Source organism: Gouania willdenowi, chromosome 17 (genome assembly GCF_900634775.1).
Source record: "Gouania willdenowi chromosome 17, fGouWil2.1, whole genome shotgun sequence".
NCBI classification, from domain to species: Eukaryota; Metazoa; Chordata; class Actinopteri; order Blenniiformes; family Gobiesocidae; genus Gouania; species Gouania willdenowi.
This window is the reverse complement of record NC_041060.1, coordinates 15621838-15648258: the sequence shown is the minus strand read 5'-3', so window position 1 is coordinate 15648258 and position 26421 is coordinate 15621838. Positions and strand designations below refer to the sequence as shown.

General features: G+C 36.9%; 1 protein-coding gene across 3 annotated transcripts in view; it reads right to left on the bottom strand.

Annotated features, from left to right (window-relative positions):
- Positions 1-26421, bottom strand: part of piezo2b (piezo-type mechanosensitive ion channel component 2b) — a 114451-nt gene that overhangs the window by 66304 nt on the left and 21726 nt on the right. For all 3 annotated transcript variants that reach the window (XM_028472390.1, XM_028472392.1, XM_028472391.1), the window contains exons 4-8: positions 19527-19569; positions 15587-15749; positions 12997-13264; positions 11671-11884; positions 1772-1946 (exon numbers count right to left, since the gene is read on the bottom strand). In XM_028472390.1, coding sequence (XP_028328191.1) covers positions 1772-1946; positions 11671-11884; positions 12997-13264; positions 15587-15749; positions 19527-19569 — 863 coding nt within the window. The remainder of the gene's footprint in view (positions 1-1771; positions 1947-11670; positions 11885-12996; positions 13265-15586; positions 15750-19526; positions 19570-26421) is intronic.

Genomic DNA, 26421 nt, shown 5'->3' with positions numbered 1-26421 from the left:
CAAGTCTCAGATTGGGCGGTATAAGACTCTGGATGGATGGATGGATGGATGGATGGATGGATGGATGGATGGATGGATGGATGGATGGATGGATGAATGGATGAATGGTTGGATGGATGGATGGTGTAGTAAAACCTGTAACAATCTGTCTGGACCCTCAAGTGTTATTCTTATCTAATCTGAGTGATACATTCATAATCAACAGTTAAATAATACACTGTGCGTCACTGAATGTTTGCTGTAGAGTTGTTTGGCAACTGCTCTTTGTTCGTCTCTACAGATCAAACACCTGAGCTCTGATACGTGCTAGCATCATGCTTAGTCCAAACCAGACGCACAGTGTCTCAGATAACACCTGAGCAGCCTACGATGTGGAGGTCCAGCCGGCGATCGATTGTCCTGGAAGTTTCCGTCAATGCGGCTCCTCTGATCGCGAGGCCACATGGCTGCCAATTTAATTTAATCTGGATCTATTTCAGTCATTGTCTGGAAGTTAAGAACTGTTGTCCATGCTCTGAGGCTGAATTCAGGAAAACGTCTTAGACACTTACGTATATGTTAATCTATTAACTATTTTCTAAATCAGTGTTTCTCAAATGGGGGTACGTGTACCAATAGGGGTATACGATGGCACTACAGGGGTTACTTAGGAAAGGGAGAGTGGAAAATTAACAAATAAAGTGTCAGTCCTGGTCCCGCCCCAGGCATGAGATGACCAGAAATGATAAAACCTAAATTAATCAGAAACACTTTATATTAGTGAACCATGAGTTAGTTGCTTATTAGCATGCAAAGTAGTAACATATTGACTCATAATTAGTCATTATTAAGTATTTATTAATGCCTTATTCTGCATGGCCTTATTATACAACCAGTAAGTCATTAACTAAAGTTTTCCCTCAATAACTTCAGAATTATTACTGATTATTAGTAAGAAAGGAAGTTGTTGTATATGAATTACAATCTCAATATGCTAGGGTTAGGGTTAACGTTAACACTAATCCTAACATTGTTTGGACTGCGAGACTAAGGCATTAATAAGTACTTAATAATGACTAAGAGCCAATATGTTACTAATACTAATAAGCAACTAATTAATGGTTAATAGGAGTTCCCTAACATAAAGTTTTACCAATAAATATATTCAGGAGCCACTAAATTAGTGCTTTTCAACCATGTGGGGTCCCCTGGAGTTTAAATGGGGTCGCTTGAATTTTCTGAAAAATGAAAATAGATTTTTTAAATGTTTTTTATTTGTATTCTTTTTTTAATAAAAATAAAACAGCACAATGTTAAACAACTATTTCTACACTTTCATTGTGTGAATCTAGTAATCAGTAAAAAAAAAAATGTATAAAAATATATATCTGAGCTCAAACATGATCAAAAAGTAATTCTACAAAAAATGTCTTTGGAGTCGCCAGAAATTCTTGATATCAAAATGGGGACATGATCCAAAAAAGGTTGGGAACCACTGCAGTAAATACTTTGTTTATTTACAAAATGAGATTCTTTAAAATGTGTGTTATCACTCATTCATTCCATCATTAGGCTCTACAGTTGTTTATAAAGGGGGTACTTGGATTCAGAAATAAGAGAAAAAAAGTTTGAGACCCTAAATCATACCCTCCAGTTTTCCTAGAAATGAGACATATTCACAGAAATGTTCTTCTCTGTTATTATCAGTACTTTTAAAATCCTACTTTCAAACAAAACCCATGATCAATGACTTGTGTATAAAATGGTTTTATGTTGTGTCTGTGGTTCTCACCATGAGCTGGTCGACGGGCTCCTGAAGCCAGAGGCGGATGAGCGTGGCCAGAGTGTAATAGAGAATGAGCAGCATGATGGGACTCACAAAGTGGTACCACTGACGCTTGGGGTTAACAATAAGCATCCATGTGTAGGAGCAGTTGCTCTGAACAATGGGCGAGATGCCAAATACTCTGCAACAAGAAACAAAGAGATTTGTCAAAGGTATGAGGTGCTGACTCCGAGGCACAGATAGATCATCAACTTATCTTTAGTCTTGTTTTAAGATGATTGAGAATTTCTGCTTCAGTTCGACATTCTCACACTTTTGTCATTTCATTAAAAAAATCCACTGCTAAGATTTCTTTACAAGTAAATGAGCTCATAAACATCAGTATATACATGTTACAGGGTGCTGGAGCCAATCCAATCTCAGCTGACTCAGGTTATAACTGATGGACTCGTTGTCCATCACTGGGGCCAAAACACAGACAGACAGAGGCAAGACACAATCACTTTGTTCAATTTAAAAAACGTAAACCCAAATGATGAAGTGGTAAGATTCAAAGCAAGTGTTGATTCTTTCATGTGAATTAAAGGTTTTAATGTTTAAAGAGTACCTAAACACCACAACCACTTTTTTCCAGCTGAAAACAAATGTGTTTGGTATGAAGTAGTGCTTTTGACATTTTAATCTAAGTATTTCAAGTTGGCGCATTTTGTTGTAAAAATGTAAGAATGACTGCCCTCTATGGGTTCAAACAAATTGAATTTTGCTATTGGCTGAGAATGGTGGTTTGTGACGTTTTGGTGGCTTCTTACATCACAAACCAGCACTGTTGGCTCCGCCCCTCCTATAACAACTTGAACCTGTCGACTCTGTGGAGAGTAGGTTGGATTGAGAGAATTGTGAATAGAGAGGTATAGTGAGTATTGAGTAGGTAGTTAGCATAGCATCTTTGGAGATTTTACAGTATAGACTGGACAGGCAAAATAATAATAAAAAGACATAACTCACAACCTTTTCCTAAATGTCCTAAATCTAAGAAAAGAAAATAATAAATTACTAACCATCTTAAATGTTTTCTAAGAAAAGCTGTCCCCTTTGAAGATACCTTGAACAGAGTAAAGAAAAAAGAAAAAGGGCAAAAACTCCGGAAAAAATAATTGCGCACTTCACATTTTCGAACTCCATAAAGGCACACACCGAATTTGGTTATCTTAAACAGTTTCTGAGAAAGGTTGTCCCCTTTAAGATACCTCAAACAGAGTCCAAAAAACGGTACAAGGGCAATAACTCCGTAAAAAAAATAAATGCGTGCTTCTTATTTTTGAACTTCATCAAGTTATTGATACTATGAAGCCACACTCCGAATTTGGTTATCCTATTATAAACAGTTTGAGAAAAGCTGTCCCCTTTAACTCGGGAGGACGAACGCACGGATCTCAAACCTATATCCCCCTTCCACACTTTGTGGCGGGTGATAATAATGGCTTGGATTTACGTATATAGGGCTTTTTTTGAGGAGACTCAAAGTGCATTACACAAACCATTATTCATTCACACCAGTTATACCAGTGGTGGTACAGAAGCGTGGCTGCCATTTCGCGCCTATGGCCCCTCTGACCACCACCAACATTCATGCACAAATCATACCCATTCATATGAGGCAATGTGGGTAAAGTGCCTTGCCCAAGGACACAATGACAATGACATAGATAGAGCAGGAATCAAACCCCCAACCCTACGGTTATTGGACGACACTATCAGAGAGCCACGGTTGCCTACCTTGGGGTTTAGTTACTAAGAATTAGGTGACACACGTTAAGGGGCAACCTAAACATACCATCATCACCATTCACAACCTCCTGATAACCATTAGTTAAAGATTTATATGACATTTACAACAAGTCCTCATAACCAGTCAACCCAAGCAAAGCAGAATTCTCCAGTTTAAGATAAATAATTAGGCAGCTACAGGTTATTCAAGGTAAGGATTTGTCTAAAATGTCTAGCCTTGGAATCTGAACAATGCGCCAACGCTAAATGTTTGTTAAAACAATAGATGGCATCTGTCTTCCTCCTCCTTTGCAGAACAAAGGTCATCTTCTCAGGAACTCCCACTGACGCGATCCAGTGACAACACTGAGATTTAAAAGCCCCTAGAGTATTTTCCTCCATGCCATGTGGTGGAGCGTGCAGGCCCCCCTGACCCCTGCACACTTCCTGAACCGTTTCCTCTTACAGCTGGAGAAGGCCTGCTGGTCACGTGACTGTGAACTTCCATTGTGAGGTGAGGAGGCAGGAAGCGGAGTGGTAGTCATGCCTCTCAACGACTTCACTCAGCAGCACAGGCCCAGCAAGGCCGGTTCACTGTCAGCGAGGACAATTAGGGCAGGCACTGAGGAGGCCTTTTGTCCAAAAAGCGGCAGTAGAGAGGAACGTGCAACTTTTATGCCGCGGTTTTCACGCAGCAGCAGACAGGAATACTTCAGAGCTGTGGAAAGTCAACATGAACACACGAGGGGATGGCAGATGATGATATAGATAGCTGGTTCAACAAAGCTAATGCAAGTTGGCCTTAAACTACACAACAGATAACTAATCAAACAAAACAAGTCACATGGTGTTTTTTCATATGCATATTAACTAGGGGTGGGAACCTCTGGGTACCTCACGATACGCGATACAAAGCTTACGATGACGATTATCTCACGATATGACGATACTGCGATTATCGATATATTGGTCAGAAATCAATCTGCGATAATCTATGACATAACAAGAAAAAAAAAGATTAAGTGAAAAAATGCAATTTTTATTTTATACATAAATACAATTGAAAAAGTGTCCTATGAATAGTGACACTATTTTAGTGCAACATTTCTGTAAATAAGTGTCAACATACCAATGTAAATGAATAAGTATCTCCAATAGTGCTTTCTGTGAACAAAAAATAGGGTCTTTCTTACCAGTGACACCAGTATAGTGCAATATTCCAGTAAACAAAATATTGGTTCCTTCAACAAACAGTGACAAAATGTGAAGACGTACCTGCACATTTTAGTGAAAAAGCAGAAAAGGTTTTGGGAAAATAAATAAAATTAATAAAAAATAAAATAAAATGACACAAAAAAAAATCGATACTTAGCGCGAGCATATCGATAATCGATCGTGCGATTAAAATATTGCAACATATCGCCGTATCGAGAAATCATCACACTCCTAATTGTAACCTACTGCACCGTAAACACCAATTTAGAAAAAAATCCATAAACCTCAGTTGTGTTTCTATAAGAATATAAATATAATTGATTGAAAAAGTAATACCAGGCCGTGTGATAGTCGTTTAAGATTTTGAAGGTTCAAGGTTAAAGGTGTCTTTATTGTTCCCTTAGGAGACAATAAAGAAACTAACAAATCAATACAGCCAATACAAGCTTTTTTAATCTTAAGTAGATTTTGCTCACAAAATGTATATAAAAACTGTCAAGTTTCCTTATTTATTCTCCATCTTTTATCTTTTAATTAAAATATTCTGTTGTAACCTTAGAGAGTACGTTATTTACTCCATCGTATAAATATCCCAGATCCTATAGATCCACAGGTGATACATTTTAGATTTGCCATTAAAGAGATATGGGCCATAAATACCTCTATGCCTTCTGGTAAGATTACCTTCTGATCGTGTGGAATATCGACACCAAACACCTCCTTAAGGGCCCGAAATACCTCCTCCCATAACTGCTGTGGCTCTGAACGCCCAGAACATGTGGGAGTGGTTCCCTATAAAGTCACCACAATTTCTTTAACACTTATCGGTTTGTGTTAAACACAGATTTGTAGTTATCTGTGGGGTATCTAATTATAACTTTCCATTTAACTTCCCTCCACATACCGGCATTAGTCACCCTATGGGCTATAGAGCAGATTCTCTCCCAATTTTCACTTGATTTGTATTTTTTTGCGCCGTCCAACTTCCTGTTTTGCTTTAGCTTATTCTGAATTTGTCTGGTTGGTGGATAGGAGTTTCTGGTACAGACACAACATCACCCTTCCACTGTCTATGTCATTTGCAACTTTGTACCAATCCCTGTTTTATTAAATGGTTCTTATTTCCAGTGTTGTGCTAGTTACTGAAAAAAAGTAACTAGTTACCGTTACTAGTTACTTCATTCATTCAAGTAACTCAGATACTATTTTTACTTACACCAAAAAGTAATGCATTACTAGAAAAAGTAACTTTTGAGTTACTTAGAATTAAAGAATGTATTGTTTATTTTGGGTCATTTGTGTCCATACAGCTTCATATTAGTGCTGTAATAATATAATAATCCACTGTTGATCAACTGCTATAAAACAACCATAAATGATGTGCATATAAAGCACAAAACAGCTGCTCCAAAATTAAAACAGTAAATTTTCAGCCTTAGCACAGTAATGTAAAATAAGCTGTGCATATTCCAGGTGCACATTCTGCTGTTGAAAATGCTTATGAAAATAAATGTGGAAAAACAAATTCACAGCATTTTTCTCAGCTACACAATGCTAAACATATCAGGCTAATGAGCTGCTGTTAGCAGTGACTCAGCAGTAGCCACAGGCTGCATATTTACAACAACATACCGTGCAATAGTTTGGCTGACCTGTCCCTGGATAACAGTCACAGTCAGTTAAAATCCAGTCGCAGCGTTAGCTTAGCTTCACTGATGCATCTTTTGGAGACAAAAAAAATGCGCGTATTTCCACTCTGAGAAGCACGTCCTGCTCTCGCATTGGCTCGCCATGATTCGCGCACATGATGTAAACAGAAACACGCTGACAATGCTTCTTCTTCTACTGTTTTACCGTGTTTGGCACAAAAATATGTAGCGTCACTGTAAACAGGAAGTACACTGCAGCTAACAAAGTAACGGATAGCGCCTTTGATATTTTTATTGTTGCCATGCCTGGCGATGGATGATGTGGTTTCCTTCAGACAGTGCTCTAGGCCACCACTTGCACCTGCTTCACCAGACTACTGTGGCAGCCCGTCACTGCCCTGGCACCATCAGTACATAGTCCACATCAGCGTCCCCAATCAATATGACTCTCCTCTGTGAAATCACTCAAAGCCTTAAACATTTTGTGCAGTGGATCATGCAGCTGTATGGAAAACAAAGAGCTCTCATGGACAGCATCCATCGCCTGTTCTTTCACATGTTGTAAATGAGGTAGGTCCCAAAACTGATCCATGTGGCACACCCATAGCAACATGTTAAAATGTTCGTTAACACTTTACTTGAAGTTTTATACCTAAGGCAAACATTACGCTGTCATTAACCCATAACAGCATAACCCATCATACTGCTCACACTATTTACACTGATGTCCACCCCATATATCATTACACGTGATCAGTACAAGACGAAACCTCGTATGGAGTGGTGTCATTTCAGAGCATGGAGGATGCAACAAGACGTTTAATGTTAACCTAACCACTAGAAATGAGTGCATCATAATGCATCATGTTTTTCCTGCAGTCTGTGCCTTCTCCTCGTCCTCCGCTCTCTTTTCTGTTTCAGGTGTCTTGATGCTGGAGGTGGCGGTTCCTGATCGACGGTTCGCGGCTCAACTAGTCTGGGACACTCGGATGGTCTATCCTTCTATCCTATTCTGTTTTCCCTTCTATTCACTAACCCCAACCAGTGAAAGCGGATGGCTGCCACCTCTGAACCTGGTTAAACTGGAGATATCTTCATACAAAAAAGAGGGACTTTTTTCTTCCTACTGTCGCTAAATGCTTGTTCATGTGGATCTTGTTGGGTTCTTTCTTTCTTACTGTGGACTATGTTCAACGCTTTGAAATTACTTTGTTGTATTTTGCGCTATATAAATAAAGTTGAATTGAATCATTATGACATGACAGCTATCATTAGCATGAATAAAGTGCCATTTGTTACCTTAACCCAAACCCTTCATTACCCTAGCCCCTAACCATACCCAACCCCACTAAATCCCTCCACCTCGCCTAAAAAATACCATCATTGCTCCAAAGATGTCATAATTTAGCAAAAGACACTTAATGACAGCTTTCATGACACCTTTTTCATGCTAATGACAGAGTAATGTCATCCTTATGAATACAACTTCAAGTAAAGTGTTACCAAATGTTCTTAATTTGTGACAATGATCAAAGCAGTTCACTGTGTGCTTGGACCAAAATACCAGTGTATAATAAGATGTGCTTTGCTTTGAGTAATAACTCTGTTCATCCTTTGGACTAACGATAACTGAGCTGCAGGTTTATTAACACCGTACATGTTGAATAGTTTTTCCACTCATGGATTAGAGTTTGATTGGTGCTGAAATCAATCTCTATATCTACAATTTAAGGCAGAAGTAAAGGACAAGGGATTGTTCAAGGCAGCCTCAGCTATACATAGCTGTAAAAAGCTTCAGTCCTGACACTAGGTCGTACCTCTTTTAGATGAGAAAGCCTGAGATCAATAAAACCCAGCAACAATAACGGCACTGTAACACCCGCTACACTGAGGCAGCTCCAGCCTGAGAGAAGACTGGACCATTACAAGTTAATGGGAGGATTCAACAAGAAAGTACAGTACATCCTTTCTGGTGGATCTCTGGTTACTTTATCAGTTAAGTAAATGTATGTGTGGAATTTGGTGCTGAGCAGAAAGAAGAGTTTATCACATCCTGTAAATCAGAAATGGGTAACTTCTATCACAGCAGGGGCCACAAAAATGTGATTGTCTGATCCAAGGGCCACGTTATCAACATTCATGGCAGCATTTAGAAGAATGACCAATCTGAGCGTTAATACAAGCTTGAAAACAGGAAAAAAAAAGAAAAAGAAAAGGAACACATTTTGTCATCAATATGGCAAATTTGTCTTTGAAGTCCTTTTGTGTATCTTGTTGTTTTTGTTGTCATTGTGTGTTTAAGTGGTTGTTTAGTGTGTTTTTGTTATTTTGTGTGTTTTATGAATTTTTTTGTATAGTTTTTTATCTTTTTGTGCTTTTGCTGTTACTTTTCTTGACATTTTGTGCATTTTACTGTTTTCTGTGTTCCTGGAGTTGTGTGTATTGTAATGTTCTTCATATAACTTCCACCCTCATGAATTACAAGTTTGTTTTGGGGGCCGTGCAAAATTAGCCAAAAGGGCCGGCAGTTGCCTATGTGTGCTGTAAATCATCAAGGAAATGTTTTTTAGTTTTAGGTGGAAAAAAAACTTTTCTTGAGGTTTTTAAAAACCTACAAAGTACCGTAGGGTCTTCATTAAAGTGCAAGAACACCTCCAGGTTTTTGTTGATCTGCCACTAGGGGGGAATTCAAAAAATGCCTTGATTATAAGCGTTGCTCCGAGAGTAGTTAAGACACACCCAGTCACAGGAGCCCCGCCCCCACAGCGCTGCACAGTTATGCATGGAGCTGTCAATCAATGCTCAATGAGGGCTATGTGAGAATGAAACCTAGTCCCTCCTCCCAGCTTTTATGGGGGGGGGCGGGCCAACAGTTACAATTAGTGATGTCATTGATCTAATCTCAACCAATAGCAAAATTCAATTGCAATAGCCAGCAGTCCACCCATAGAGGGCATTCAATCTGACATTTTACAACTATAAACACGAAATCTAAATACTTTTGACTAAAATGCAAAGAACTAGGATCAATAAATTACATTACTTCATGCCTAATCATATAGCAGAGAAAAGTGGTTTTAGGGTGTACTTTAAGCAGGTGTCTTTCCAATGCAACTATTCCAGATGTCTTACCAGTTAAATGTGTAAATAGTTGCAATATATATATATAATTGTTTTGGGAAAAAAGGGATAGGAATTTGATTGGATTTGATTAATTTTACAGTGACATTTCATTTTAATTATGATGGATGTATAAGCACTTTGGATCACATTAAATCCTGAAGCAATTAATTATATTTTTAAAAAGTCAAATGGGAAATATTGACTAGTGCATGAGCAGAACGAAAGAAATACTTAATAGAGTGATTTGGTCATATGTCATGTATTCGTCTCCAGAAATTTCATGGTTTTTTATGCATAGAAATATTAAAACTGAAAGAATGTTGAAAATCGACTAACCTCACAACAAACTCCCTAAATAAGCCAAACAGACCTTGTTATTCATTATTAATGACTATATAAGTAAGAATATTAGTAACCATTAAGCAAAAACAATTGTTTTCTATCTTGTCTCGATATTTATTGTTAAAATGTGTTGTTTATGGATAAATGAGGTCAAACAAATGAGTTAGGATGTTGTCTGTAGTTGCAGTATGTATGACTTTTAGGATTAAACTTCATCTATTGGGATTTTGTTCCATCTGAAAACTGAGCAGAGTGCACGGAGGAACTTTCTGCCACAGAGTTCGCTTTCATTACAACGGTGACTAACACATTCTGGCAAGACGTGCAACAGTGTGGCTTTCCTCTGACCGCAGAGCTTCACCACCACAGCCACACACACACGATTATCTCCTCGCTCATGCATAATAAAACAGGCCAGAAAGCCGTGGAGAGCCTAAAAAGCTCTGCCTCTGAAGCTGCTGAGCCATGAGTGGGCGTTTGATACAACACCCTTCTGGCAGGGCTTGGCTTTTCCTTCAGCCATCCTGTTTGCAACAATAGTAAATATTTATCATCATTTAAACAAACCTGCACTGGGTGCTATAAATATTGTTGGAGAGAAGACGTTCTGGTTTGCTCAAGTCAAGTGTTTTCACGTTTATTACGGAGACAGACAAAGTTTGGAAAAGCTTGTGTTTCCTAACTATGGATTTATCACTTTCTCAACTTCACAAGATGTCAACAGAGGAAGATTTAAATTGATTCTTTCTTTACTGTTGTTCAAGCAACAGTTTAACTCTGGCTCATACACTTAAACTATAGTCTAAACCTCCAAAGAAAATGTAAACTGCACCAGGGTTGGGGTCAATTGTAGATGTAATTGCGTAATGGATAATTAATTACTGTTAAGGTGTAATTATAAATGTAACTAATTGAAAACCTCTGTTGCTGTTGTAATCATAATTGAGTTGTAATCGAGTTCAGACAATTTACTTTGTAGTTTATATCGAATTTCCATGCCAACTACAAATAAAATGTAATTAAATGTAATTGAAACTAAGGACCCATGTTTGAGTTCTATGGCTTACACATACATAGTGTATGTAGTTAAGAATCATTAAAATATGTTTCAAGTCAAGTTTTCCCACTACATTTCAGTTCTTGAGTATCATTTTATCTTTAATAAATTGAGGGGTTATACTGACACAAAAAAGGCTCAGTCGCCCACACCAAAGACATTAATAGCAATATTTTTATGGATTAGGAAGTCTAACAAGATAACCAGAAGTGAAAAACAAACTGGATGAAAGATAATATTTTTTAAGTGTATTTTACAGTAAATTTAAGACATGAGTCAAAACTGAGCAGTTATCGTAAGAGATGCTAACAGAAAGCTAACATAAGAAGTTTTATGGGCTTATTTATTAAAGGCTCAGCAATTGTGATGAATTATAATTGAGAATGTAATTGTAATTGACTTTCAGTGGACAAATAATAACTGTAATTGAAAAAAATGCTGGTCGCCATTATAATAACTTTGTTGTAACTGACCATGGGTAATTGATGATGTAATTATAATTGAAAAATGTAAGTGATTTTTTTTCTTTAAGAAAAAAAGAAGACTTTTTTTTAATTGATCCTAACCCTGAAATGCACAAATGATCCACTATATTTTTATTTTCACAAACACTGCAAAATCCAACACATTTTTCCACTTGCAATCAGAAAGTAAAGATAATGAAAACTGGCTTTTAAGAAACAATAAGTAATGGTGTTTGTCATGTGCAGTGTGCGTGTGTGTGTGCAGTGTGTGCGTGTGTGATGTCTGACTTGATGAAGCTGTCCTCTGGTGAAATGGCCTCCTGGAAGAACTGGAACTGGTAGAGGTAGAGCATAATGAGGTGTCCAGCACTGAAGATGGCCATCAGCACACACAGACAGCTGAACGTGAGGGTGCTGAAGGTCCGGCGGAGGGACCACCAGGTGCACAGGAACAGGAAGATGAAGAAGTAAACAGCCGACGTCAGAGAGGGAAGTATGATTCCTGCACAAACCAAATCTGGACTTAAAACCATGACTAATGCAGAATGAATACAGTGATAATAGATGGTAAAACTGATGACATAAGATGGTTTAAACTAGATCACAGCTGAAATGCACATTTTGACAGATTTTAGGCTTCACGATCAATCAAAAATCACTATTTTACCTTTACTTTAAGGAATTAAGTTTCACCTTTGTTTCGTTTTAGCTTTTCTTTCTTCATTCATGTTTAAGCTTTTTTTTCCCATATTCAGGATTAAAATTAAGATAAAAAAGATGATGTTTAAATCAGCCATACATTTAAAATGTGACAGCAAGCCACACCCATCACATCAACCACAAACATACAAGTTCATTTTAATAATGCATGTTTTTACGTAATTTACTTTTTATATGACACTTGTGTGCGTATTTAATACAAAGCTCTTATCCTCATTTCTTGTATTTTTATAATATTTAACAATGCAAGTGATGATTCGGAAAATATTTTTCACCTAAATGTTGCAATAAAAAAAGGTAATTTATCAGCATCAGCGATTCTCAACTGGTGGGTTGGGACCAAAAAGTGGGTCGCGGACCTGTACTGGGTGGGTCGCACAGCTGGTAAAAAATAAATACTTAATGTTTCTTATGTTGGACTTGTCTTTTATTTCGAAAGAAGCTTTTCTTTTGACAGGCATGCTGTGAAATGCATGTTGCACAGGAAAATATATCGATTTATGTTTTAAAAAAAAGATTATAAGTGTGTTTTGAACAGCTATTTTTGAAAAACTAAATTTGGTTGGTTGAATTCTAAAAAAAAAGTGGGTTGCGATTTAATGACTGTGGCAAAATGTGGGTCCCAGGGTGAGACCAGTTGAGAACCACTGGTTTAGATTATTAATCTAGATCCGTCCATTTCTAGAAACCTAATATTCGGTGTGAAATCATACTGTTGACTACAATTTCAGTGAGATTTAATGATGGGGTTAGACTACACGACTTAGACAATTTACAGCAAAAACTTTTTTCATCCAAATACAGGAAAAGGAAAAAAAAAAAATCAGTTTATTTCCTCTATCCACGTCTGCAAAGCACAAGTTTTATTCATTAAAAACAAATGCTGAAACTCACCCGTCATGCCCAGCAGGATGGTGACCACCACCTTCCCAGCAGTGGTGATTAAATTCCCGATAATTTCCTTCACCCTTGTCGCGACTTCCGCCACCAGCCGCAGAACCTTCATCTTTGTGCTCTCCTTTGTTTCTTCTTCCTCCTCTTCCTCATCGTCTCCGATCAGCTCCTCCTCGTCGTCGTCCTCGTCTTCCTCAGCTTCGTACCCTGCTTCGTAGTCGTCGTCTAGCAGGATGTGGTCATCCAGGCTCAGCTTCTCCCCGTCCTCCTTTGGGGGAGCATTGACATGACACCCCAGAGTTTATGATAAATGTGGAGGTTAATAAAGCCAGAACTCTCCATGGTGCTGAAACATGTTTTTACAGTTTGGATGAACCTGTAGCTGAGCATGGCTGAACTTATGTGAAGAATAGGCCTAAACAAATGTCAACCTCTAGAGATTATTTCTGTAATTTACAGGTTAATGTAGTTTTTAAAGTGAGGAACAGTGACCTCATAGCACATCTGTGACTCAGACAATAGCAGGAACTTATTGCTGGCTCAGCACGGATACATTTCTGTTATTACTCAATAATGGGCGACAACGTCATCTGTGACCAACAAACTACACTGCCAGAGAGCATGAAAAGATAGATTTAATTAATGCTGGGGAAAGAAAAGAGTGACAAAATTAATAGTTTGTCAGATTTTTTCTAATTAGAAGTTTCTAATTGGAATAATATGTTACGGTTTCATTTATTCTAACAACCGTTTTCAATTCACTTTGATGTCTTGACATGTTTGGACTGCCAACTGTCAGTCTTCCTCAGAGGCATCTACAAAGAAGCCATCGAGATTCAGGAAGCGGAGCTTTAACGTGGATGAAGGAACATTTTTACTCTCCCACACCTGGGACACTCTTCACCAGAGACCATCAGGTGACAGGGGGCGTGGCCAGCCAGAGAGAACAAGTTGGCCACGCCCAGAAATAACTCATAAGGATACATAGGGATGGGAATCCAAAACCGGTTCTTTCTGAGAACCGTTTCCCAGTAATCCAATTCCTAGGAATCGTTTGTTTGCTTGCCTGTCAATTCTGCTCATCGGTTCCTCTTACGTCGCAAATACGTAACAATAAACTCCTCCAGGTCCTGTATATTGTGTGTTTATGCTAGCACCAAGTGAAGCTCCTTCTACCATATAGTTGTTTGCTGTCCACCGTGGAGAATCCACCTCCTCCACCTGCAGCTGTGCTGTCCTCCGTGCTGTGTTTGTAGCATCTCTGTTGCTACACTACTCACTTCCGGGTTCTGTGCGCTCGCGCAAAAGTTGCTTCTTGCGTGGACTTTTCTTCTGAAAACAACAAACTTCCACAATAACACACTGGTACGGATCGTTGTCTTTAGTTTGTTCTTTCACACGTAAACACACACACACATAACAACGGGGACGGCGTCTCTGAAGGTCCATTTATAGAAATGTAAACAAAGGCTAAACTAAAGCGTCACTGTTTAAATACATAAGTTCAGCTGTACTTTTGGTTAATATGTTCTTTTTTACAGAATAATTATTTGTTTTATGTCTGAATTAGTTTTGGATCAAGTTGTTCAAGTTCAAAAGGGGCACTGTAAATATTATCAAATGTTTGTAGCCAAAATGTGTCATATGTTGTAATAATAATATTAATAATTCATCAATTTAATATAGCGCTTTTGTATATATTATTATCCAGTGAAAACAATCTATACCTGGTGGATTCAAAGAGAGCTGATTAAAAAAGAGAAATTTAAGAGACAAAGATAAGATAATAAAGAGTTAAAGCAAACAAATCCATTTGTATTATTGAATTCCCTCACCCAATGAGAATCGACAAGAGAATCGGTAAGGAATCAAATCGATAGCAGTATCGATAATGGAAATGGAATTGCTAAATTCTTATCAATTCCCATCCCTAAGGATACATCAATGCGATCAGTTGATGCCTCTGAGGAAGATTGACAGTTGGTAGTAGAAACATGTTAGGAGATCAAAGTACATTTCCTGAAAAAGAAGTCTGAATAAATTAAACCTTGATACATTAACATATGATAAATTAAAAAAAAAAAACACAAAATGAACTTGGAAAATTATATTTGAACATTTAATTTAAAGCAAATCATTGTTTTACTTTGACCACTTTCTGAATAACTCGTTATTCATAATTTAGTGAGCACAATAATGCGCATCGTCAAAATCAGGCCTAATTGTAACATTAACATTTCACAGCTTAGAAATTCCTCCACTGTTTTCTCAAAATCCAAGACTAAGTGGGCAAATGTTAACACTATAAAACCACCACCAATGTAAACTTTAATTTTCACTAGACAGTCTAATGGCAAGTTTCAAGTGTTTGTCTGTGAATTGTATTTCAAAACAAAACAAAAAAGGCTTTTTTTCAAAGTAAAATTGGTTTCCTCTTGAGCTGCAGTAAATGTGGCCTTAATCAAAAAAGAATCATCATTAAACTGTGATGGACTGGAGCCCTTGCAGTTTGATGCTACATAAATGTGACATAACTTATTAATATCAATGCACTGTGCATGGAAACACAGAAGAAACAAATGAAACCTACGAGTTCCTCTGCTTCAAAGTCTGCATTATACTGAGCCATGTCCTCAGGCAGCCTCTTCTGGACCAGACTGCGACACAATAGCCAGGTGGCCAAGCCGACGACAAACATGCCGATGTCAGGAACGAAGACTCTGATTCCGTTTCCTGCATCTGCCCCAATCACGCTGAGAAGAAACAGAAGAATTAAATTCATCTAGTTTTAAGAACTAGGATCATCCAGTGGTGGAAAATGACACATTATCCACAATCCTCAACGTCCTGACCACTTTAATTAAATAATAATAATAATAATAATCTTAATGCACAGATGATGAATTGATACGCATTTATTTTGCCCAAAACCCAAACAGCTGTATTTTATATAAACCTCGATACAAACAATGTTTGCAAATTATTTCTCCCCATCAGAAAAAAAAAACTAACTTAAACATGGGTTTCCTTCCAATGCAAAATAAATATTTATTCTGCATGTGTTGTCTTAGATTGACACTGCACTAATGCCTTCCCTTCCTTAGAAAAACTTAAAAAGAGCGTTTTTTTTTTTTTGTCCTTCAATATTGAAAAACCGATATGTACTATTGTTTGAAGCAATGCGTTAAAGAAAAATGGCACTTCATTTAAAACCTGAAGTTGAATTTGTTTTCTTATTTTGCACAGATATTTTATGTGGAATACATCCAGTGGGACATCACATTAAAAGTCGGATTAACATGTTAATTCAATGAAGATATATATATATATATATATATATATATATATATATATATATATATATATATATATATATATATATATATATATATATATATAGTGTGGCCTAAAATTAGGTTCAAGGAGAGGCTCTATGTATATATTACCATAATATTGGAAATTAATTTTGGACAATATCAGGTATCAAACATCAGCCTAACTATTCTTTATAAATCTTTGAATTAGGGGTTAAATTGGTTTAGAAAGCTTACAGTATTTGGTAGAGAAAGGCTCCAAATGGATTATTTTATGCTAAATGCTATTGCTGTCTTGTTTCTTAGTTTTTTTTTTTTATCAATACCTATTTAGAGGAATGTTTTTGCCTGTGACTCAACTTTTCTTGAACGTGTGTTGGGTTTAAAAGCTTCAGCTTTTATATGGTGTCCCACCCTCTTAAATAAGTTCAGGATTGCTGGGTTGAAATGTAGCGCCATTAACAAGTGGAAGAAATTCCATTCAAACATAGAGAGAGAGAGAGAGAGAGAATCCTATTGAAAAAACCTGCTTTTTTTTGCCTTTAAAACAGACTTTATATTTATTGAAATCTTTTCTGTGTCAAACAATACAATAAGTCATATTTACTTGTTACAACTTGTTATTTTCTCATCATTTGCCGACAATCTGACATTGTTTGTGGACTCTCGGGCTTCTGTGCATTTGTTATTTGATGAGTCTGCATTAAAAACAGAACAACTGTTTCTAAATTAGAAACCTAAACAGTGGCGGCTGATGGCTACGGTTACGCGAGGCCTCACACAATCCCCTGGGACGTGTTTGTGCTGTTGCTCCAGGATTGTTTAAATGAGGTGTGATGATTGCCTGCACAATTAAAGCAAACATTAATTATGCTTCAAATGACTCACAGGTTTTTTAAACTTTTAAAACGCTCTTTTATCGTGTGAGACGATTTCTATTTGAGTTTTACAGCAAACACTACGTATCCTGTGTCTTGTACTCCATGCTGTGCTTCGTGTGCAATGAAATGTTTTACAATGAAGAGAAAATAGCTTTAATTAATGCCAATAAAACACCAAAAAAGCTGCAAAAAAATGCTGAATAATTCTGATGAATTAACCATCGGACAGATCCAGTCACACTTTGGTTTTGAGCAGAGGTGTAAAGAGTACGGATATATTCTACTCAAGCAGAAGTACTGGTCCTTGGTTTAAAGTACAAGTAAGTCATGCATACAATACTCAAGTAAAAAGTAGCTCCATTAAATAGTACTTAATGTAAAAGTCACTTGTTATTTTCACCCTCCATGTTTATTTTTGATAATAAATGTTGCCACGGTTTCCTTGCATACAGTAAACATCTCGTGTATAAACCTAAAACTTAACTTAATTTATTTTCCACAAAGGCATCTGTATAAAATAAAACGTCAAGATGTACAATTTATTTTTCAAATAAAATAACACAAATGAATTCAATTTAAAATAAAAAAAAAAGATCATGCTCAAAGTATATCTACATTTAAAAATTCTAAAACTGAGAAAATAACAGGCATTCATTTCATTTTTTTTTGCAGTTTCACAATGTCTGTTCATTTTAAAACAGAATGTAACAAATGTAACAAATGACTTCACTTCCTTAAAAATGTACTTAAGTACAAGTAAAATGACTGATTTAGAAATATACTCAAAAAAGTACAAGTACCCATAAGAGCTACTCAATTACGGTAACGTGAGTAATCTGTTACTTTCACCTCTGCACAACGTAAAAAAAAAAAAAATTCAAACTGACATTACAAACATTTTTAGATCAGGTCTGTTAATAAATGTTGATGAAAAGAGTTACTGTATGTATTTCCACAAAGGCATTTGTATAAAATGGAAAGGTTTGTGAAAATGTGCAAATTCATTTTAAAAATAAAACACCAATTAATTCAATTCAAAATATAAAAACTGTAAGTATAACTATATTTATGAACTCTAAAAATGAAAAAATACCCAGCATTCAATGCTGTTTTGGTGCCGTGCATTACGTTTAATCTGATTGGTTGGCTATGATGTGATGCATTAGATTGTTGTCTGGTGAATTCATTTTTTTATAGTTTCACAATGTCTGTTGATCATTTTAAAACAAAAAAAATAATAATTTACTCGGTAATGGTTGGGTGTAGAAATTTAACAAATTACTTCTTTTGAAATGTACAAGTAAAATTGCTCATTTAGAAATATACTAAAAAAAAATGTAAAATTCCCCATAAAAGCAACTGATTTACAGTAATCCATTACTTTCACCTTTGGTTTTGAAGCTGCACAAAGCTTATGAGATGCAATCATCACCTTTAGATGTATAGATGGACCTTTTGGCTACTGTGGAAAAGCTTTAATCCAATCATGGACATGTGTTTCCATGAGCTGTTCTCTAGTGAACGTTTGTGCATCATCCCATTGATGGAAAAAAATGGAAACCGTCAATGCCAGTTACAGTACTTTAATGACTCCTAATTTTCTCTTTCAGGACAATACAGCAACACATGCCTAAGCTTAAAACCTGCTGATGTAATATAGCATCACACATGTAAAGTGTACAATGTGCGTTGCAGATATTTGATACATGCGACGGTTTTTTTTTTTAAGGGGCCGTGTGGGAAGATGTGAGGAATTTATTTGGGCAGCAGCTGCAAAGTGTCTTGAGCTTTACATTTTGGTCTATATGGGCTGTAAACACTTTGTGTGTGTATACTGAACACAAACAGGTAAATGGAGGCGGGATAAAATGTTTATGGCCCTACTTCCGCCACTTTACAGTATACTATCCACCACGGGCTGTTGAGTACTGGAAAAAGGACGTGGCTCAGTTTGGACATTCCCGTACTCAGGAAACCACATCTAATATGATCATGTGGACGTTAGCGGAGAGACACCAAGGCAAAAAGGCTTTGAAAAATAGGCCCCGTCAATGGTTTGTCGGGCGTAACTGGGTTTAGCCCTCGTCCCAAATGCACATGCGGACAGGTTAAGAGCATTTATCAGGCTGGTCAGAGCTAGTGAAGCTAAATGCAAAAAAGTGGTGGTTAATGTTATTGTGTGGCGGGTATATTTAGCTAAGGTGCAAGTGAATGGCACCTCCTGTTTATATACATCTATACAGTAAAAGACGGGTGACGTAAAGGCACGTGTGTGAATGTGGAAATATTAAATATTAAATACTCAAAAATGGGTTGATTATTGGTGTTATCTTACCTCTCAAAGCCAATCTGTCGGATGGATTTTTCCCACGTGGAACCTGGACAGAGACACAAGTATTATTGTATTATTTAAAGGTGGTAACAATAAAATAGCAACATTTGACAATCCTGTGGTCTAATGTGTTGCATATGTTTTCTGTCATTTTCCCCCTATCTTCAATTAATAAACTAAATATTCAGTTTTAAGCAGAAAACATAATCATTACAAGTTCAGGGCTCAAATACAGAACAGTTTGATCTCAAGTTGGCTGCAGATTTTAGGCCAGAAAGCAATGTGCCAGAGTTTGCACTTCTATAAAAAACGATACATAAAGAATGTAAAGCACTGATAATATCCAAAAATCAAGAAATATCCAATTTCTTGATTTTGTGACCAATTTTATATCATCTAAGAACATTTTGTGGAATACTTTGAGGAAAATCACAGGATTTTGGAAAAATTTAGAGTACTTTCAACTTTTTAAAATTTAATAATGACTGCAATCATGTGACATAAGCATGGGGAAACGGTAAACGCTGCAAATATTGTGGAGTTTCATTGAATTTATGTATTTGTGGGGGACTGAGATATCTAAAGAATCTAAAATTCAATTGGTTGGTCATTTTTACTCAATGATTCATGTTTTTTTCTGTCATTTTTACTTTATCTACGGGCCGAATGGGATTGTCGAAAGCAGCGATTCTAAACTGGTGGGTCGGGACCCAAAATTGGATCATGGACCTGTATTAGGTGGGTGCTGCACAGGAAAAAATAAAGATTTATTTTTTTTAAAAAGAATATATATGTGTGTGTTTTCAACAGCTATTTTTGAAAAACAAAATTTGATTGGTTGAATTCTAAAAAAAAAAAATTAATGATAGCAAAATGTGGGTCCCAGTGTGAGACCAGTTGAGAACCCCTGGTCTAAAGGGCCAGATTTGGTCCCCGGGCCTTGAGTTTGAAACATGGGCTCAAAAATGAGTAGAATAAAGTAAATAGTTATTGAATCCTGCCTTCTTTAACCATGTAACCTTTTTTAACATGGCAAGATTTAGACTAATGTAACAAACACTGTTTATCTTTAATAAGATGCATAAGGACATATCTAACCCTAATTAACTTAGGGTGTACCAGAGTAAAGGATATCCTTACACCTTTAGGATTTAAAAGGTCTCATCTCCTTTTTGTTTTCCAGCTTGGACAGACTGAAGTGTTCCTGAACGTCACTTACGCATCCACACACATATTTCCAGGTATTCATGTCGCACAATGACTCTTGTTCTGCTGCCAGGAATTACATTACATGAATGTAGAACAAAAGGATGTTGACTCACTGATACATTTGACTGTTTAGTCAATGTATTTGACAATAATTAGCTGCTGAATCATGGCAGTGCTGCTGCAGTGCTCACTGGCAACAAAGAGAAGTGGTTAATCTTCCTATGGCGCATGTGTCAAACTCAAGGTCCGGGGGCCAAATCTGGCCCACAGGAGAAAGTAAAAATGACAGAGAAAACATGAACCATTGTTTGAATTACAAAATATTTCAGATGTAGATATCTTAGTCCAGAGGTTCCCAACCTTTTTTGGGTCATGACCCCATGTTGATATCACAAATGTGAATTTTTTTTTTTTTTCTATCTATAATTAGTTTTGATCATGTTTATTAAAGTGTGCTACATTAATGCACAAAGTGACATGTGCACCACCTTAGATATTTTTATACTGCATTTTATTTGAACAAAAAGTTTAAGTATAGGATACTACGCTAGCGGATTAAGACCACTAAAAAAAATAAACTAAACAGAACCAGTAGTGGAGGAATGTACAAACTCCTCGCTCATGAAGAAAATCTGAAAATTTGGTCATTTTCACTCGTTTTCTTCCTCCAGCCACTAAAAAACACACTGCCTGTTTCCACCTGTGCTTTGTGTGGGAGGAGCTTGCAGGCGTCCCAAAAAAAAAAAAAAAACAGGACTGGAAAAAAAAACAAGATAAAAAAATAAAATAAAAAAATCAAGGGAAAAAAAATAAAATAAATTATAATTAAGACAAAAAAAAAGATTACTTCCACGACCCGCTGTTTTTTTTTTTTTTTAGTGGCCCTAATCCTCTTCCGTAGGATACAGTATAGTCATTTAATATTTATTTAGTGTGATTAATATTTGAAAAATAATAATTAAAACATTTTTGAAATAATTTTAATCTTTTTTTTAACCAATTACTAAACATTTCAGGCAACCCCATTTTAGTTCCAGGCAACCCCAAGGTTTAAAAACACAGTCACATCAATGAAACTCCCCAACATTTGCATAACTAACAGTTTTTCCGTGCTTTTATCACATGAGTCTCAAATGAGACAATCCCAGCAGATATTCCCCGTGCTGCGTGGGTTTCCTCCAGAGTTCTCTCCCACAATCCAAAAACATAACTGTAAGGTTGATTGGAGTCTCTAAATTGCCCATAGGAGTGAATGAGAGAGTGAGTGGTTGTCTGTCTATGTTGCCCTGCGATGGACTGGCGCCCTGTCCGGGGTGTACCCCCGCCCAGCGCCCAATGAGAGGTGGGATAGGCACCAGCAGATACACGCGACTCTGAAGATGGATGGATGGAAATAAAATATGCTGGTTGCCGTCTATGTGATCAAAGTCCTCCTGCCTGTAAATGAGCAGATCTGAATAAGGTTGAGGAGTAAACACATAGCAGCGGGTAATGACAACACGGTCTGTTGAGGACCAAACATCTGTGCAGGGAGGAGGCTGCATGGCTAACCTCTGACACCACCTCTGACATCAAACACTTCACCCACCGTCCTCCTCCACGCAGCCACTCCCAGCTCACTGATGGACCACAGACGTAGCGCGCCGACAACATAAACAAAGCACGACTTTGTACGGCGTAACACATGACAAGTGACAAACATTTCACAGAAGTAAAAAGTCAGCGCTTCACAAACTTTTTTGGCTCAAGTAAGTACCCCCTTTTTCTAACTTTTGAATCCAAGTACCCCCCCTTTATCCGACCAACAATGTGCTCAGAATTCTGAAAAAAAACAACAACTTTAGAGCATGATGATGGAATGAATGAGAACACAAAGAATCACATTTTGTAAATAAGAGGAATAAAACAGTATTTAGTGCCTCCTGAATAGATTTATTTCTATAGTTTTGATCATTTCCTGTCATCTCTCTCCTGGTGTGGAACCAACACTGACCTTTGTGTTTTCAGCTCATGTTCTAATCATTTCTATCATCATTTTGTGTGTTTTTTCTGTCATTTTGTGTGTTTTTTCTGTCATTATGTTTGTTCTTTTTATTATTTAGTATATTTTCTCTTATTTTGTGTGTTTTTGGGGATGTTGATATTATTTAAATTATTCTCTCTCAGTTTGTGTGTTTTTGGTGTCGTTTGGTTGTTTCTTTTGTTGTTTTCTATGTTTCTCTGTTATTTTTGTGTGTTTTGTAGTTGATCTTGTGTAGTTTTCTCTCATTTAGTGTTATTTTTGTTGGCATTTTGTGTGTTGCTGTTAACGGTAAGAATTGTTCTCTTTCAGTGCGTGTGTTTTTGGTGTCATTTTGTGTATTTTGTTGTTGTTTGTCAGTTCTTTTTTATTATTCAGTATATTTTTTCTCTTATTTTGTGTGTTTTTGTAGTCGTTTTGTGAGTTGCTGGAAATATTTAGTACGATTACCATTTTTAACTAAAACTAAAATAAAAGCCCATGTTTTTAAATGGTTTTATTTGTTAATTTACCCCTCTCTCTCGCTCTCAAGTACCCCTGTAATGCCATAGCGTACCCCCATTTGAGAAACACTGATATAAAGAATGCATCCCTAACTTTCTATGAAGAGTCAATTATTTCATCAGGGTTTTTTTTTTTTTAGCAAACATCTGTCATAAGTTTGTTTTAAATAATAGAAACTGCTTTTAAAGTAAATTCATAGAATTCAAAGAATAACTTGACTTGCCTCTCACCTCTAAGCACAGCTTTCAAGAAAAAAGTCTGAAAACTCTCTAAGAAAACCCTACGCACACGACAGGGAACGCTGAGAAAAACACTTCTTTTACGTTCACCATTTGATAGAGAGATGTGATCTCCTGACTCATTCCACATAAAGCCTGCTTTGAAGGACAAAGCTTTAACATCTGCACAGAAAAATACACACTACTACATTTAAACTGTCTTACTGACATGGTTTAGGATTTATATATATATAAAAAAACATAAAGTACGCTACGAACTTTATCAAAATCTGAGTCAAAGGAGTGATTTCCAGCTTCAAACATCTGCCACATTAACCTTCCCACAGGCCTGGCTAACCCTACAGGGCTAACTCAACCAATAGGTGATATCACAAAGGAAGAATGCCAGAGGTAAAATGAGGCCGGTCCGTCTCATCCACATGACGAGTGGCAAGTATTCTCTCACACAAACTGAATTCAGTCTAGAAGACATTCTGAGAACCGCTGCGTGCCGAGGCGAGGCCGCTTTAGCCCAGCTGGGCACCAAAAATATCTGCACTCAGACTTTATGTGAACGTCATAAAACACCCTTTGTACTTAGTTCCTGAACCAAACATCAGACCAGTAGAATGGCACAATTCTGCATTCTCTCTCCTACCTATAAGACATGGCTGTCTGCGACCACAGCTGATCTCCAGTTAAACCATCAGCTTATCCAACACTCACAGACTGGGATGTGATCGACATTTATCAATGTTAGGATAACTGGGTCTAGTGTCTGTGTTCATGCATGCTCATTAGGTCAACTGAGTAACAATTATAGAAAATAACACACAAAGGGTGTTAACCTGATGTTATTCTGGAGGCCCAATACAACTTCACTTATTTTAAACTAATAATGCACCGGATTTATTTAGTGCTTTATCAGACACTCAAAGCACTTTTCAGAATTAAGGCATTATTCTTTCACTCCACACTTAGTGGTGGTAAGCTACTATTGTAGCCACAGCTGCCCTGGGGGAAACTGACGGAAGCAAGGCTGCTATAGTGCGCCATCGGCCCCTCTGACCACCACCGACACTCACTCACACTACATTCATACTGGACCGAATTAAAAAAATTCTGGCTACAATCTCAGACATTTACTACAGGTGGGGGCTTTAGCTCCTCTACTGGGTAACCCCTGGCCCTCCCCTTGGGAGGATATACTGTAGGTATGAGAGTGTAGGTGGGTGTGGGGGTCCCCCCTTACCCACGCTCCCTTGTTAGCCCCCACCCTCCCCTCACTAGGGTGTAACACCGTCTTCTCTTTTTAAATTTTCCCATATAATAAAGCTTAGCTCACCCTTCCATAGGGAGGACTGGTGACGGTCACAACTAAACGATCATTTTTTATTTTTTTTTATTTTGCAAGCAGAGCTTTGTCCTTCATGTATAGTGTTCATATTTGACAACATAAAACAAAAGTAATTCTCTACATACAGTTATTTAACATTTTTGTAAAACTAGGGCCACAAATACTCTGTGATTACAAAAACTGATGGGAATCCCAAAAATAACTTCCTGAAATAGAACAAGGAACACAGACTCACCTACAGTACATATTTTGGGAGAATACCACATTTTTCCCCAATTAAACGCCAAAGTTGAAAGTGTAGCAAGTGTTTAAATTAAGTTTTATATATATATATATATATATATATATATCATATTTGACTGTTTCAATTTCTGAAGCATTTCTTTTATTTACAAAATTTGACTTAATTAAGCCCTAATAAGCATTTTTGGCCTGATTTTGTGATGTTTAGTAAAATGAGTAAGTACAATAAACAAGGAAAACTTGATAAAATAGAAACTAAACTAAATTTGTTGCTGGGAAAATTTAAAATAGAAAATTAGAGATTGTAAAAATCATATCTATAATCAACAAAAGGTGTTTAATGAATGATTTCTGCTAACAGTCTGTAGGGCAGACTCCACATTCTGACACGTGTTATACAGTAGATAGATACAAACACAGAAGCTACATTTGTTTTAGAATGGAACACTTGAAAAACAGGTATAATTTATTGAAAGCTAATTCAGTTTGTACAGCAGAACAATTGAAAATTAGAAGTGTCGCATTGTTATACTGCATTTACCAAGATATCAATGTTCAGTTTAATTAATCATCTAATTAAAATATGTATAAAGAAATCTGAATTAAACTGTGGTTTAAAGAAAGTAACATAGCAAAATAGTTGAAATACATTAAAACATTTATATACATGAACCGGTATTGCATTAACCATAAGAGCCAGTAAATAATCATAAAAAAATAAAAAAATACATCTTTATTCAAGACCCAGGGGGATGAATATAAAGCAAAATCAACTACTACTACTTTTCTTTTTAATAGACAAAAGGAAAAAAAAAAATTCAATTTAAAAAGAGAAATTAAATCAACTGAAAGATAAAATAAAATAAATTCTCATGTATTGCCAAGTGAGTGGGGATTGCTTGTATATAGACAAATGACCAAAATCAAAAAAACAATCACAGGAAAACATCTAGACATCCTTTTTTTTTCCCTCTCTTTTTTAGTTACAACGATCTGAAACGCAGCCAGCTCCACCCATGTGGCGCTGCTTAACGGGTGATACAAACACTTTGATCTGCTGGTAAACGCAGTTGCACCGTGTCGGGCTCGGTTTGCACGACTGACAGACGACTCCAAAGGAAGCTTGTCCTGGCTCATCTGGTGACCATTCACTGACCTGCTTTAACAGCTGGAGGCAAGCTTTTTCTGTGGTGTGTGTGTGTGTGTGTGTGTGTGTGTGTGTGTGTGGGGGGGGGGGGGGTGTCGGTCTGCACTAATGGTGTATTTGGACTCTGCTACCAGAGGAAATTGTATAAAACTATCCAGGAGGGGAGGATCACTGCCCCACCAAGCAGGATGACTCCTTGT